This window comes from Ooceraea biroi, chromosome 1 (assembly GCF_003672135.1).
Source record: "Ooceraea biroi isolate clonal line C1 chromosome 1, Obir_v5.4, whole genome shotgun sequence".
NCBI lineage: Eukaryota > Metazoa > Arthropoda > Insecta > Hymenoptera > Formicidae > Ooceraea > Ooceraea biroi.
Window position 1 is genome coordinate 10449620 of NC_039506.1, and position 15567 is coordinate 10465186.

General features: G+C 35.5%; 1 protein-coding gene across 1 annotated transcript in view; it reads left to right on the forward strand.

The window, feature by feature from the left end:
* LOC105286698 (GTP-binding protein RAD) overlaps positions 1 to 15567 on the forward strand; it is a 29988-nt gene that overhangs the window by 6906 nt on the left and 7515 nt on the right. The window contains exon 4 of the mRNA XM_011351830.3: positions 11894 to 12106. Within this exon, the coding sequence (XP_011350132.2) occupies positions 11894 to 12106 (213 nt within the window). The remainder of the gene's footprint in view (positions 1 to 11893; positions 12107 to 15567) is intronic.

Sequence of the window (15567 nt, forward strand, 5' to 3'; positions counted from 1 at the left end):
TATAATATAATAAATATTAATTTCATTTCGGGATACTGTTTTACGCATACAAAATGGTAACGGTTCCATTTTGATAGGATATGAAATCTCAAAGCTTCTAGTTTCACATTTGTAAGATAAACGTTAAGTTGAGACACACAATCGTGTTTTTTTATAGATTTATAGAGTCCTGAAAATGCTTCGGATGTTGTATTTTAGAGTCTTTAATTTTTAAATGAGTTTTATGATTCTTCAAATCAGTGGAATGTCGGCTTCTTTGATTTATGTGCCTTTGGGGTAACTTTGGGGAAATATGTTGTACTGTGAAACTTTTCAGCAAATTTGCACTTTGTTGCGGCGCGAATTATTGACAGTTTCAGAGTTGCACGAACAATTTCAATTTACCACGAAAGTATCGGTAACTGTGTGAATAAAGCCAACTATTGAATTTTTCGATAGTTTTGTAACAGTTTCGCACAATCGATTACCCATCAAGTTGTTTTATTTTGAGAGTTTAATGAAATTCGGTTTACTCTTTAATTTAGCGATTAAATATTTAAAACGTATTCGTTACAATAATCTGATATTTGGATTTTATTTATTTATGCATTTTTGAAATTTGTATTACATTACATTTATTTATATTGCATTATAGTGGATATATTCGTGTAACTTCCTATTAATAACGGAAAGAAAACCGCCAAAATAGCTATCTTCGAAGTACTTGAAATATCGTGTTCTTCGTGGTTCCACCATGCGTATACTTAGCGAGAAGTTGAGCCAGAAATATACAAACGAGAGCAAAAGAGAAGGATTCAGCAAGAGAAGAGATCGGCGGAGTCAAGATAAGCGAAAATAGAGTAGCTATAGCTAGTGACGTCGGCAAGCTCTACCACGCGAATCTAACTCGAGTACGACGAGCCAATGAACGCGTGTGAAAGTCATTTACATACGTCCGTTTAGGATGTAACTCGTGATAATAACGCGTTCTGACGTGAATGGAGACAGATCTACACCACTATCGGCAAGATCTCAACCTGGTTACGCATCCGGGAAAAATCGATCGACCGGTCGACGCTAACGAATTTCACCTTACGATAAGATCTCATTACCTCGACATCATCGATCATCAGTCTGCGAGGTGATGGCGTTTAAGCGTCAATGGGGAATTACAATTACATCGTTAGGGTGTTGTTGTTACACTCACGGGGATTGGATGCAGCCGAAGTAACGTCGTGGCTCACGAGCGTGCAGCGTGCAAAAAGTTTGAACTGAAATTTGCGCTGAAATTTAAGATGAGACACGGAGTTCGTCGTCTTGTTAGATCAAATTGCTTGCCTACTTATTCATTGGAGGACGTTACCGGAAAATTACCTTTTAAGAGAGGAACGTGCCTTCCGGGCGGAGATGCTCGGTAGTTTAACTTTGAATATATCAGCAGCGAGATTCTCTTGAACCACGATAAGCGAAATCACAAAGTTCCTATGCTTCTTTAGTGTATACGCTTATGATCACTCCGCCCGATATAAACAGTAAAATAACAATGCAAACTATGCAATCTGATGCAATCCGCTTGCGGTAATGACTTTTCTGACTGTTTCGTAATTGAAAGCAGTAGTTTAGTTTAAGTATGCATCAAATCACGAAGTTTGAATCGCGCACAATCTGGATTTCTCTCTTTCTCTCTTTCTCTCTCGCGCGCGCACGATTAGAGATTAACATTAAAATTAAAAAAATATATTAATATACAGGGTGTCCCAGAATTGTGTATGAATATTTTAATCATAAATTACACATCATGCTTCGTTATCATAATTAGATTATTGAATTGATAGGAATTTATAGAAATGAATTAACTAATCTAGGAAAGGCCGTGTTTTTCCTAACAAAATGTACCTTTGTTCAACATACGGAGAGTATTTTGATAATGCATAGAAATGCATTTGCTTCTCCAGATTGGCAAACATTAATTAAGTTTGTAGCGTAACAAAGCTTTGGTTTATCTAAAATGAACCATCTTTGTACGAGCGAATATAAGTGGAACGACCGAATAAGTGGAACGGAAACGCTATTTCTGTTCAAGCAACTTTTCAAGTGATCGGATTCATCTTCCATTTCCCACATCTTTCATAGACTCGTTTATCTTTGTCTCAATCAAAACGGCTGCGTTTTACTCAAACCAGTTTTTCACAGATCGAGATTCGACCACCTGTTACATTTGTGTTGATTTAAAACGTTTCTTTGCCACTTTTAATCGCAAATTCAAGGCGCAGAATAAGTTTGAATTGGAAAGATATTCTAGAATTATTATTTATTTTGCATGCTTTCTTCGTCAGGATTTTATGAAACATTTAACTTCATCTGCTTTAAAAGTGAAATAAGTAATTTAAATATTTAAATGTTTCGTATATTTTTTCTTTCCACGACAAATCTCACCAACTTATTTTTAAAGAAAATTATGTCAACTGTATGTCATATTTTGGAGAACTGAGTGTTTAATACAAAGCAAGCAATTGCACTAGAAGAGAAAAACAAAAGTGGACGCGCTTGTAAGAATTATAAGAATTCAAACGATTATAAGAATTAGAAAATGTTGCGAAGGCGTTACGTGGTCGTCGGCCCCGAAACAGCACACTAGAGTAAAAAATACAAAGGAAGGAAAAGAACCTTTAGAAAAAATAAGCAAAATGTTTCTTGATGCTCGATCGGTGAGTAGAAGAGTGAGAAGTAATGTAATCTGGCAGGCACTTCTTCGATCGGCTACATTTTCGTGATAGAATGTCGTTTTCATCCTCACGGGAGCTTTCCAGTGCGAACAAATTCCCGGAAAGTTATTTGAGATCCTATTGTTGCCTTGGAAGAGCCGCTCACTTGCTGACAGCTGATGATACAAGGTGATTTTGCGAGTGAAACATTTTTTTCTAAGAGAATTTCTAAGAGAAGAGACACATGAGGATTTTCTTAGAAGAGACTCGGAAGAGTCTTTTGTATGCAAGATGTGCGTGTTACACACGTTTCTCCTGAAACTTCTTGGATGAAAAGCTTGTTCGTTAAATGAATATCATCTTTCGTGACAAAGGAATAGATCCTGGTGACACTCTTTGAAAAGTGTTGGATTTATAATAACTGCCAGCTCGAATGTTCATATGATCCAGTGAAAATTACTTTCAAAGTTCAACGAGTATTTTGTGCGATAACATTTACCGTGTGGGTGTTTTTCACATACGTGCGTTCCACTGCATCTCCATCTGTCATTGTTGCTCTGATGTCTTCATCAAATTAAATGACCGGCTTTAAAAATACGCGTTGGTGTAATACATATTCGTGCCGTTTATTCCTTGCATACCGTCCGTAATAAATGTCATTCCGTAATTAAAACCCTTGAAGTCAATGGTTTAACATAGAAGTCAAAATCTCATGAAAGAATCTCTGATGAAAATGTAATTTATATCTGCGGCAAAGACCAGCAGTTTAATTTAAATCAGAAAATGTAATTAATTAATTTAGATCAATGATAGCAAATTCACTATTTTCTGCATGCCAAAATAAAAGAAGTGAAAACAGCATATCAAATTGGTGTAGCATTAAGATACGTCGCAGGAAAGACACCTTAAGATCAGATAACTTTAAGATAACTTTAAAGAAATAACTAAATAACTAAAGGCAACATAAAATACATATAAGAATTAAAATTCAAATTAGAATGTGTACAAAATTAATTCACTAAGGATTGATTGGTCATTACTGATTCAGCCAATCGTTTTCTAAAAAATGGACTTACGTCAAGTCACATCGTAAGAAAGACGTAACGTAGATGAAACGATTTACGGCAACCTTGAGCAAGTCCGATCCGCGAAATCGAGGAACGTGTTCTCTCTGATCGTTTGTCGGGCCAGTTTGGAAAATCGATTTTGCTTTTCCCGGACACTCGTAAAACGGCGCTCGCCCGTGAGAATTCGCTTGCGACAACGGCAGCGACGATGGCTCGTAACGTTTTATGATTTCTCGCCTCATCTCGCTTTGTTATGCACACGCGAGGCACCTTTTACGTAAATACATATCCATCTTTCGACGAGCTTTGAGCGGACACCGATGAGCGAGCCGACCCACGTTGGATTTTACAGTCGACTTGATCCTTCGTCTTCGATGTAATCCGCTTTTCGAAGCGGATATTCTCGCCGTAGCACCGATGATTACTTGCTGGCTTCGCCTGGCTTTTGCGAGCCAATATAATTCGCGTAATTACTGTCGACTGTAACTATTAATTGATATAATTATTCTAACACATTTATAATAGTTTTTATTTGTAATTAACGCAACGTACATTTTTTTCACATTTGAACAATATATAATTAAATCTAATCAAAAGAATAAGTACACACGTAATAATGTATTCATTATACGTTTATCCATACTCCATATACACGCAGATGTATTCCAAACTGGACACAATTGCATTTACTTCATAAAATAACATTTAATTGCCAAATATTATATTAACAGTTATAATTAAAAATTACAAATTTAAAGATTACAAATTTAATTAAAAATATTGAATAATCGTAGAATTTTCTGTTAAAAAGATTTCTATAAAAACTGTTACTGCATTTATATACTAAAATTATAGAATAGGATGTTAACACCAGACATTAGCAACCTTGCAAATGAACGCAGCAAGCGATTTGCGCATAATCATAGCAAATTTCGCAAGAACCGCGTTAAGAAAACAGCGGCAGCCATTAACATCCTCCCGGATCCGCTGGATCCTTCATTTCCCGAGCAGCCATTTCTCATTGGCGTTTCTTACTGGCATGAAACAACGAGCGATTGATTGGCAGCAGGCAGCAGTTGGTCGGATCCGCAATCGGAGTGATAAATTAATCGTTGTCCGTCGGTTTGCAGCGTGACTCTATTTTTAACGAGATTCTGTTTTACGGCGCGTGATATACGCGCGACTTTGATGAGGCGTATAACGCGCGCGCGTAGGTCCTGAAATATTAAACGGGTCTACGGCATTAGCGGACGTCACCGTTTACGTTCACCGGGAAATGCCGCGTTGTCTGAGAATCATTTGATTGCGCGTATTGATCGATATGCAGACGTTCATCCAGACTAACCGGAAACGTGGCTGCCGCGAATCTAACTCCTGCACCTTTATTTCTCCCCCTCCTCCCTCTCTCTCTTTTTTAGCTTTTAGTTTTTAGTTTAGCTTTATATTTTGTAATTTTTCTGTTTGTGAAGAGCAATGTATTGTATTTTAATCTTATTTTGTTTTTATTAATCTTTGCACTTAAGGGATTCTTTATCCCAGTGCAATAAAGACTCTACACTGATAAAAAAATATAGTTGAATTTAGAATAGTGCTAATAGTATAATGGAATGGTTTATATTACTAATATTATAATAGAATTTACTATAAAAATGAATATTCCGACTAATTTTTTTACCATGCAATTATAGTCAATTTCATCATCGATTTTATTATCAGTGTAGTCCACTCTCTCTCTCTCTCTCTCTCTCTTGCCATATGATTCCGCATAGTCGGCGTGCCGCGGGCAAATCTACACCGGGCCACGTATGCATGCATCGCAAGTGTGCACGTTCACGTTACCACGTATATGCGCGTCCGAATATATCTGCACGCAGCCACGCCTTCTCCGAGCGCAACTGCGCGCAGCTGGTGCACGTATAATAGATATATAGGTCCCTGTGAAGCGACACCGCGGCTGTAACAGTGGGGCTCTTAAATACGCGGCTGCTTAATGGAGTCTAACCGCGACGACGACGTTGTCAGAAATCGTGCCGATGTGGTGGCGACCGCAAATGGCGGTATAACGGAGCAACAGCCTTGCGCTAGCAAGATTTCAGCTCAGCGTTGATCAATATTTCAGTTTAACGTTGCTTCATAGAAATCAGAGCCCTTCGTGCGACACATCCGCGAGTTTCACGTCACGTTGACCGCAAAGTTCGTTTTTCCACTGAATGGAATGCCAGATGCAATACAGTTGAGAGTTTCCCTGCAAGAATGTTATAAAAATGCTAAATGCTAAAATATCACAAGGTTTAACCAAGTTTCCGTGGTTCTTTTTACAACAAAATCAATGTGAGGAAGCATAAGAGCACCTCGCCCAAAGAGCTCCGGATATCCGAATAAATCGAGAATAAAGGAAAGCTTTTAAGCTTATGGCAATATAGAAAGTAAATCTGCCGAAACAGGATCTTGAGAGTATCCAAATGCAAACCTAGCATGGATCAGTATATGCGTGATGGAACTTCGTAATGAAGAAACAAATAGCGAATGAAATATCGTACAAATAAATTTACTCAAATATAACACATATTTTTTGTTTAAAATATATAAATTTATAGAATATCGAAGGGAATGTAAGGAAAGCATTTTTACAAGGAATAATTTGATTATTATTGCAAAAAACGTTTTTGGTCATCAAATTTGTTGGAGGAATATTTTAAACTCTATAAAAATATGATGTATCTCTCGTACATCTATTTGGAAATGAAATACGCGTGTGACATTTGAGTATGTGCCTCTGTTAGTGATAAATTGTCACCAGACCATCCACTTAGAGTCACAATGTTTAATATTTTGTTAATTATTTCTACAAAAGTAAATAAGAAAATTTATTTATTTTTATATGAGAATTAATTTTTTATATATACGTCCAATAAAGTGGTGGTAATTCTTTTATAAATCTCATATTTGATATAATCATTATCTCCCTTTTTAATGATATTGCATATTAAAGAGTATCAATATTTTACCTTGCCATATTGCCCTAGATTTTTATATTCTACGGTGATTTATTGCATCAGGATGCCGTACATGCAGCTATGCGAAAATACCGTACACAAAATAAATACATACGAATATGCGTTATTAATTTTGGGGGAAAAATCTGTCAAGAAGATATTCTGACAATATTGCGGAATATTGCTATTTCGTCCTAAGTAAATAATATTCAGTGTCCACGAGAAGTAACATGTATCATAGTTATTGCTCTGCTGATATATTTATTCTTACTATTATCCAATTTCTCCAGTGACGTATCGAAGAGAAATGTGTGTCTAAAAAAAACAAGTAGTTTTCTGCTGATTGAGATTAGAAAAGAAGAAATTCGCTTGCTTTCTTCAGTTCCTTGATTTCCTTCTCGCTCCTATATTTTCATCGAGCTCTGTGAATGTCACATTTTCCCCGTCGCTAGGTTTTACGGCTAGCTATGCTGGAGATAGTAAAAACTTCTTCATCTTCTATATTATCTCTGCAAAATTTGTGTTTGCAAAATGTCACTGTATTGTATTAAAATAGTTTTGAAAACAATTCTGCAAGACTCATAAATCATAATTATAGACTTGGATATCTTAAAAATATGTTTGTATAATATAACTTTAAACCTTATTTACGTTCACAAGTTGATAGTTTGCAGAAGGAGAGAAAGAGAAAAAAGAAGGGAGAGAGAGAGAGAGAGAGAGAGAGAGAGAGAGTAATCCACAAACATTGTCATTGAACAATTCTTGTAAAACAAGACCATTATTTTTGTTCCTTTATTCTAGCTGTAATAGCATTTAAATTAAAAATAGCAATATATATATGAGGAACGATAAGCGGTATCTTTATTTATTTTTTTTTATTGACTCTCATGTATCGATCGGAGTGTAATTCTATTTTGTGTTCATGGGAGTGTATAAGGGTACGAGGGAGCGCTTTTCCCTAACACGCTCCACCTGCCGTAAAACTGACTTTCAGGCTCTTCAGGCCGATAACCCAGCAGATAGTCGACAGTAGAGGTGAAACGTGTAAGTGATGACAGAGATAACCAAAGATAATTAAAACGGAAAGTCCAGAATTTCTTCTTTACACCTAATATTCTAAAGCTTTCTCTAAGATCTCTTTTAAGTCATTATTGATCTTAATGAATCCAATAATGTTCAGATTGTTAAACAAATATTTTATTGGATATCAAAGTAGTTTTTTATTTTATCCTGAAATGATTTCAAACAATATTGAAGTTTGAGACATGCAAAGTGCCTTTACTCATCTTCGATAAATATAATTAATATAATTAATATAATAAAAATAACTGTTAAAAGATAACAAAGATGCAAACAAATATTAACAAACTTGTCTGTCAAAATAGCATGAAACAATGACATCAAAACAATGATAAAGTCAATCACATCGTGAGGCATTTCCTTCTCAAGAACCATTTTCAATGTGAGGACGTCGTGTCTAAGTATGCGTAAAACGATTTGGCAGCCGTGGTTGATCGCACGTCAAACGTTGAAACTTTTATTAATAGAATCTACCTCACCTATTCGATGGTCAAATTGGTGCACCTGTACCGCGATTGTCGTGCCAGCTATTCGCTCGTCGAAATCCGCCGATTATCGTGCCGAACAAACGTACAGGGAACGTTTTCTCATTTTCCACTGTGAAAAAACTCACTTTTGCGGAAACTCTAACGAATGCAACGCAGCTATTCATTCGATCGCTACGTAATATTTTTATCAAAAGCATGAGGAAAATGGAGGCCCTGTGGCAATCCGCAGTTTGCTTCTGCCAGACGGGATTGCCTAATCAATGGTACATCGCACAATCGGCACATATTTCCATAATCGGATTACATGTTGCATAAATAATAATGTGCATTTACCAACGCTATGTACGTAATAAAATTATATATTTCAATAATTAAACCATATACACAGAACGTGTTAGACAAATAAATAAATGACATTTAAACTGCAACTGACATGAAAATGTTTTATGTCATGGGCAAATTATTCAATAATATTAAATCATAATTTCATTATTGTTGCAAATGGAAACTACATAATAACTAAGGATTATTATTTAACATTTAACATTATTTAACAAAACATTTTAAAAACGATAGGGCATGTGCAGGATATTTCGAAACCACCATCAGTAAGAGTTTTAAGGGCAAATTCAATGGAATTATATTTGTACCAAGACAAAAATTCTAATATGTGAAAATGTCAAAGTTATAATAGATTTTAAATGGTAAGCGTTTAAATTTTATTAACGTTTGTTAACGCTGAAATTTTGCGCTCTCGAGTATGTACATCGAAATGTTATAGAATGTTCCATAAAATCTCTCCTAAAAACTATTACCGGCAATTGTGAGACATTCTATATATAATCGTGTGATGTTTGGAATATCATCGCGAATCATATCATTGGTATTGATAAAAATAGTCGGTGACGTCTAGGAAAAGACATCATCCGGATTGTCATCATCCTCTCTAACGTCTATCATGAAACATCTGTCTATATTCGTCTAATGATACGAATGTTTCTAGATTTAACAAAGTCGGAACAAAAATCTGATCTTTGCAAATCGTCTTGCACCACTCATTTCTCTTTTCCTCTCTCTCTCTCTCTCTCTCTCTCTCTCTCTCGATAAACGATCCTCCCGTTTTCATTCATTCGTATGTACGAGTACTCGCGGACAAGTAGCGAGTACATCGAAATAAACTTCGTACTAACAAAGGTGTAGAGACAAAAGGAAGGAACGGCCAGGCGAACGGATGGACGAACAGACGGGATATCGGCGTTCTGAGTCGCTGAACAGGATGTACGTTGTTCTCCCAACAGTTGACAGCACGTTGACATCGGTATACGTGTACGCGTGCGTGTGCAGCCCTGTATTATCGCGTGCGAGTTTCACGTGCACGTAACTACGTGCCTGTAACTGGTAAATCCGTAAACTTTTCGGTAAAAGAAATTTTTTCCTACGTCAAAAATATAAAAATAAATGTGCTCGATCGATGCAAAAACGAATCGAATATGAATATTATGAATAAATAATTTTTTCCTACGAGGAATTTATAATATAAGAATTCCAGAAATTGTTTTCCAGTTAGTAATGATATGATTTGTTAGTTTGGCACACAGTTCAAGTTATATACCAGTCAAGACAAATTTAATCCGATTAAATATAGAACGAGTAAAATTTAATTTCATTTAATTTAATGTAGAATTTAATTTCGTTCAAAACGAGTTTAATATAATTTAATATAGAATTTAATAATTAGAATTTTTGACAGAATATTTCACTTTAACGTTATTTCGCGTGACGCCCGAATCATATTTATGCGCGAGTCATTTCATGCATGAATCATTTCACAGATGATCCAAAATGGATTCATGAATCATGTTTAAGGTCCATGAACTTTTGAATGTTTCGAACTCACAAGCATCAAAATGATTTATAAATTTCTCTGTGCTTATCTCGAATTTATGTTGAAAATTAATAGGTACAAAATTTTTAATACACATAAAAATAAACGTGATAAAGATAAAATTAATAACAGCATTTTTATATACTGTTCTTTATATATGTATAAGTATACGGGCACCAGATCAATTTATATGCTGACCATATTTGTTAATTTTAATTGTTAGTTAATTTATTGTTAATTTCTTTCAATCATTTCAATCTATTTCTTGAAGCACTGTTAACATATTTCACATAATATAAACAATTTACTGAGCATACACGTTTGATAAATATAAAATAGCTACGTCATAGACACACAACACCTAACTTTCATACTATTAGCCTATAGCTAATTCGATCTACCATGCAATTACAAATCTCAAATGCATTAGTATCACAAAAGCGGCATGTGTGATGAGCGAAGTTTACTTTCGCGGTGTTTAAAGATTATTTATAGGTTTGATCACCAATTGGATTTCTGGATTGACTACATCTAACAGGTAGTGACAGAGAGCAATGACAAGAATCCATTATTCTAACGGCATCCCCATCTGTTCCTACGTAAATGTTTAGACCTGTTTAGGAATACAATGTTGGATTATTGTGCTAATCCGAAATGCTTTGGTTACATTCGTATATAGTAAATGCTTACCATATGTTTAACTACGAAAATTTAATTAATCAATTAATTCAGTTTTTAATAGAATCTATTCTAGAAAGAATATAAATAATCTCAGCAGATATATTTCGATAAAATAACGAAGAATATTTTTCTTAATAAACACTTGCAGTTACTTTTTATTTATTTATTGTATCGCGTTCATAAGGTGCATTCAAACATTTACGACAGAGATTAATAGACGCATAAGTTTAATAATAGAAAGTATATTTTTGCAACGGAAAAATTGCTCTACAAATAGTTAATTAAACTAAATTCTTATTTGTACTATCATGTTTGCAACGGAATGTATTCTGGTATTTCAAGTAAAATTATGTAGAACGTACATACATATGTATATCTATGGTAGTTATCCTTCCTCGAAAACCACGAAATCTATTTTATATTTTGCTTGGATCGCTTCATTAGCCGAGATATGAAATTCCGCTGAGAATTCCGGCCGTTCCATCCTTGCTCGTCCCTTCCACCAATCTCACGTAAAGTATGGTATTAGCGATGTTATCCGAGGTCAGTGTACTGGAAAGGGGAATGAGAGAGGAGAAGAGGCGGCAACTTGGCCGTAATATCCTTTAATTATTGTCAAAAATAAATATGTAAAAATAGATGTGCTCCATCGATGCATAAACGAATCGAATATAAATATTATGAATATAATAATCTGTGAATATTAAAGTGGTATAACAAAGTTTTGTAATTCGGAAGCGAATTACAAAATACGAAAGAAAACAGAATTTATCTGAATTCGGATTTTTAAAATGATGATCTGTGTAGTGAGAACGATGCTTCTTATTTTACTGCAAAAGTCTTTCTTTCTTTTATAAAAATGATCTTTCATATTATAATTCATGATATTAATTTATCATTAGATAATACTTTACGAAATTATGTTTCAAGTTTGGTTTGATATTTATTAGGTAACTTAAAACTTAATTACATTCACTTGTTAACCATATCTCATCGACTTAATTCTCGACAGGTGTTGTCAATAGAGGAGACTCCTTCCGGAGAAGAAGATCGAGATCGAATTCTCTGGCACCTGCCGAGCAAGAGAACGAGGAGCGGCGAGCACCGCCCAAGGAAGTTATCTCATACACCGTCGCCATGCTGGGTGCAAGAGGAGTTGGGAAAACCGCTCTTATCAGTCAGTTCATGACGAGCGAATGCATAAATGCCTACGACAGACAGAGAGGTAAGTCCGCCAAGCATGATTCTGCGAAATTCTATTTGCAGCTCGCGTCAAGATCGCCAGGATGGACCCGCCTTTGATGCTGCGAAGAATACGCTGCTTCAGCAAGATTAAATCGCTCCGCAGAATGCTTTATTGCAATCGCTCGTGTAAACGCGGCCACCGCATGGGAATAGTCGCAGGGAGGAAATCCGTGGACACTTCTCGATCATCGATTCTGTGGATAACAGATAATCTCCGCAGCGGCTTTCAACGGTTTACACTTGACGCGCAGCAAGCCTCGTTACATCGCGCGAGTTTACACGACGGTCTCCCGTGTGTATTTCGATTGCGAGACGGTGAAAGACGGGGCCAAGCTTCGAGAAAAGCGTAGTAGCTTCCGGCTTTCCAAACGCTTCGCGCCATTACCGTTGAATGAGACGAGTCAGCCGCTAATCGTGCACTTCGCTTTTTATAAAAACGTTCGCCGCTGATTATTAAAGTACCGTGGCGGCGTCTCGCGTAATATAGAATTTGCGTGGGTATCTGGGTCGAGGACCGTCGCTCCGTCCACCAGCCGTCCATCTTTACGGCGTCCACCTGTTAAAACAGACGCGAGATAACTTTTTCGCTACTCGATAGCATCTTAATTGTTTTATTTTTAATTTTATATTGTTATATTATTTAATTGTTATATTATTAATTTTCCTGAACGTTGGTACATGATACCAACACAGATGCTCTCATCAGTTACGAGCAACCCTTAAATAAAAAAATCAATTTCATCAGTTAAATTGATAATGCTCTCTTTTACGTAATTATCCTTACCGCAGTTTCTTTTCTTTTTTTTCTACTTACACTTAATTTCTCTTGTTCGCTAAAAACCCTCTTTGTAGCTCTTATTGGCGCTGAAGTATGATAAGCGAAGCGGGCGAGGCTTTGTTCCAGTTGGACACATTCAATCTGCGTTTGGCGACGTCACCCAGCGCTATTACGATCGATATTCGCGCGAGTTATCAAACAATGGGGCACGCTCGCGCGGTGGAGAAAAAATCCGCGCCCTCTATTTCCCTTCGCAGTGTTCGCATTTTTTTATATATATTCCAATATAACAAGATTTTCTATTTATGTCAGTAGTGCGCGCCAGGGCGAACAACGCTTGCATTCAAACAGAAATAATGCTTTCGAAACGATATCGAGGGCCTCAACGGCGTAACTCTTGCAATCACACTTTGTACGCAAAGCTACTCGCACGCTGCTGGCGCAAAACCCAGATGTTACGTGGTCCCGCAATTCTATCACGACGATAACAAAGCTTCCATTTAGCAAGACTTACTGTTAGAAAGAAAATGGAGTTGTTAGTACTTATCGAGTTGCGCGGTCTTCGCGAGCGAATGGAACGTAAAAGTAGATACAATGGGATTTTTCTGATTGTGAGTAGATTGGGAACACGAAATACAGCGACCGATATCAAATGCCATCTCGAAGAATATAGGTGGATTCTTACGTGCCCCGATTTTCGAAACTGTTAACTTTGATTGTTTCCTTGCATGATCCTAGGGCTTTTGCGATGTATGTGCGTGCATACGTGATTCACGTTATCCCCTTTCTGCACATCCATTTGTTTTCCATTCTTCTGCGTTTCCATTTTCTGATCTCTTTATAAACGTCATTGCGAACTTTGCTTTTATTTCCTTGTGATCGATGTCAATCGAAACCCTCAAACACAATGTAAAATTCTGGAAACAAAAGACGTATGTATAGATTGAAAAGTTTGCTCCATAAACAAATGCCTGAACCTACATTAATCGTTCTTTGTAAAAGTCATAAAAAGAATAGATTAACTTATCTTCATTATTTTTTATATTCTTTTTCTTATTACACGTTTTTCAATCGAGAATAAATTTCCGATTATAATTATTTCTTCAGAAATGTTGGCATCAAAAGTCAAATAATAAATAAAAGCAAGTGTTCGTTCTTTACATAATGTTAATTATGCAAAATGAAAAGAGAGATAAAATAATAGATTATATTAAAACATTTATTAATGTTAAATATTTGAAGAATTAAATACTGTATCCATAGCGGAACAAAAAAAGCAATTCGCTTTTTATTAAAACGAACTGTGTGTTGAGTGACGAAACAACAATCGATCGACACATCATTATTTATAATCGTATGTACTCGAATCTGTTCCATTAGCATTCCTCAACTGATTACCCTTATTACTGGCGCCTCTGTAATTTAATTAATAATTTAATCATGGCGCTCAATTATCTCTATCTCGATGCCATGCGTTTATTCTATCATTGCTCGTATATATTTTCGAAACATATTTTCATTTATCAATTTGAATCACTTTTTTTTTATATAATGCTGTTCGATGTTATAATATAAATTATCTGATGAAAATAGGATTTGCAACAAGAGAACGTGTTGTTTGCAGAATGCGTATTCGGTATTCATTTCGTATCTCCAAGTTAGTTTGCAAATTCATTCTATTCACCGGAATTATAATTATGTTCGGAGCGACAAATCATGCGCGTGTACGGATTACGTTCATATTACAGTGCAGCTGCATTAAGGCTTTGTAATAGCTCGATGAGCCCATCAAGTACATGTGCAATCGTATAACGACATTCTGAGTAGCTAATATCACAAATCTTGTCACGAACTAGAGTCACATTATCATTCACCACGTTGTGTCAGTGTTGTGATTAGATATCTAATGAATTTATGCAAGCGCACTTCAAAATAAGTTATTTATGAACAGACAACGTTATTATAACGTTATTATAATTTCTTATCATGATTATGATTATATCTGACCTTTTTATTTTATTTACAGAGATTGCTTGCGTGTCGCATTAGTATTCAATTATTTTTTAAGTCTTCCTCTTTTGATTATGATAAATTATTGTTATTATTATGTTATGCCTTAGTTCATAAATCACGAACACAGTAATTATTACTGTTATGTAAATTTAAAAAAAAGATAATTTAAAGATTGATAATTTACATAAAGCTATTTGTTGAATTTTATCACGTCCATAAATTTTGCGATATCGCGTATCTAGTTTTGTAAAAACTGACTATCAGAACTCTTTACTCTTTTAAAAAGAAACCGTTCGTATAATTGAAATGAGGGAAAGTTAAATGGAAATTAATTACGCGGTTACTTACACTTCAAGGCAAATTCATCAAATTCAGCAAAACGATGCAAAATTTATTAATGGTAAAAGGTCAATTATACCATTACGTAGGATGATTGATGGTTGCTACACAATCACATTCAGGATATTTGATAGTACAGTTTAAAATAATATTCTGTCTTTGATAAAATCAGGTTTGCGTACAAACTATTTAGGACAAGAGATTGTAATTGAAAACTGACGTCTCGAAATGTCGCTGGAACGATTTCTGCGAAGAGAATAATTTATAAATTTTTGAAATAGAAAGTAACCACTGAAAAAGGCAGAAAAATT